Source organism: Sinocyclocheilus grahami, unplaced genomic scaffold, assembly GCF_001515645.1.
Source record: "Sinocyclocheilus grahami isolate Dianchi unplaced genomic scaffold, SAMN03320097.WGS_v1.1 scaffold12739.1, whole genome shotgun sequence".
Taxonomy (NCBI): domain Eukaryota; kingdom Metazoa; phylum Chordata; class Actinopteri; order Cypriniformes; family Cyprinidae; genus Sinocyclocheilus; species Sinocyclocheilus grahami.
The window spans coordinates 1-583 of NW_015514579.1; the positions used below are offsets into that span (position 1 = coordinate 1).

The following is a 583-nucleotide window of genomic DNA, read 5'->3' on the forward strand; positions in this document are numbered from 1 at the left end:
TTAAAATAAAATGTTTGCATATCATTGTAAATTATAAACAATTATTTATGACATTTCTTTAATAAAAATATTTTTGTTTTATCAGGTTCTACAGTTCTTTTAATATCCGAATATCTGAATTTTCATTCTCACCAACACAGAAAAACTGGCCAACACACACTCACTTTTTAATGGTGCAGGCGTCTGGGCAGGTGGGACACTTCTCACAGGTTGATCCATAGGCTCCTGGCTGTGTGCACTCACAGACGCCACACACACAGTGGCCACGGCCACTACACAGCATTCCTCCGCTCCCCATGCAGGCGTCTGTGCGGGTCGAACAGTTACAGCTCTCGCCGGACCATCCGGGGCTACAGTGACAGGTGCCACAGTTGCACTCACCATTACCTGACGGAGAAATCAAACAAATATATAGCTGTTAATGACCTATGGGAAAATATGGTGATCATTAAGTTCAGCCAAAATTAGCATTTAAAATATTTAATAGAAGGAGGAACTTTTGAAGAACTACCTAAGAACTTTATTTTCTTGATTTTACTTAATTTAGTTTTTATATGTTTATTGTATGTCTGCAGCAACATGT

At 38.9% G+C, this 583-nt stretch overlaps 1 protein-coding gene across 1 annotated transcript in view; it reads right to left on the reverse strand.

Annotated features, from left to right (window-relative positions):
- Positions 1–159: 159 nt before the first annotated feature.
- Positions 160–583, reverse strand: part of LOC107578913 (integrin beta-3-like) — a 5588-nt gene continuing 5164 nt past the window's right edge. Inside the window, exon 7 of the mRNA XM_016264816.1 lies at positions 160–387. Coding sequence (XP_016120302.1) covers positions 161–387 — 227 coding nt within the window. The 3' untranslated portion in view covers position 160. The remainder of the gene's footprint in view (positions 388–583) is intronic.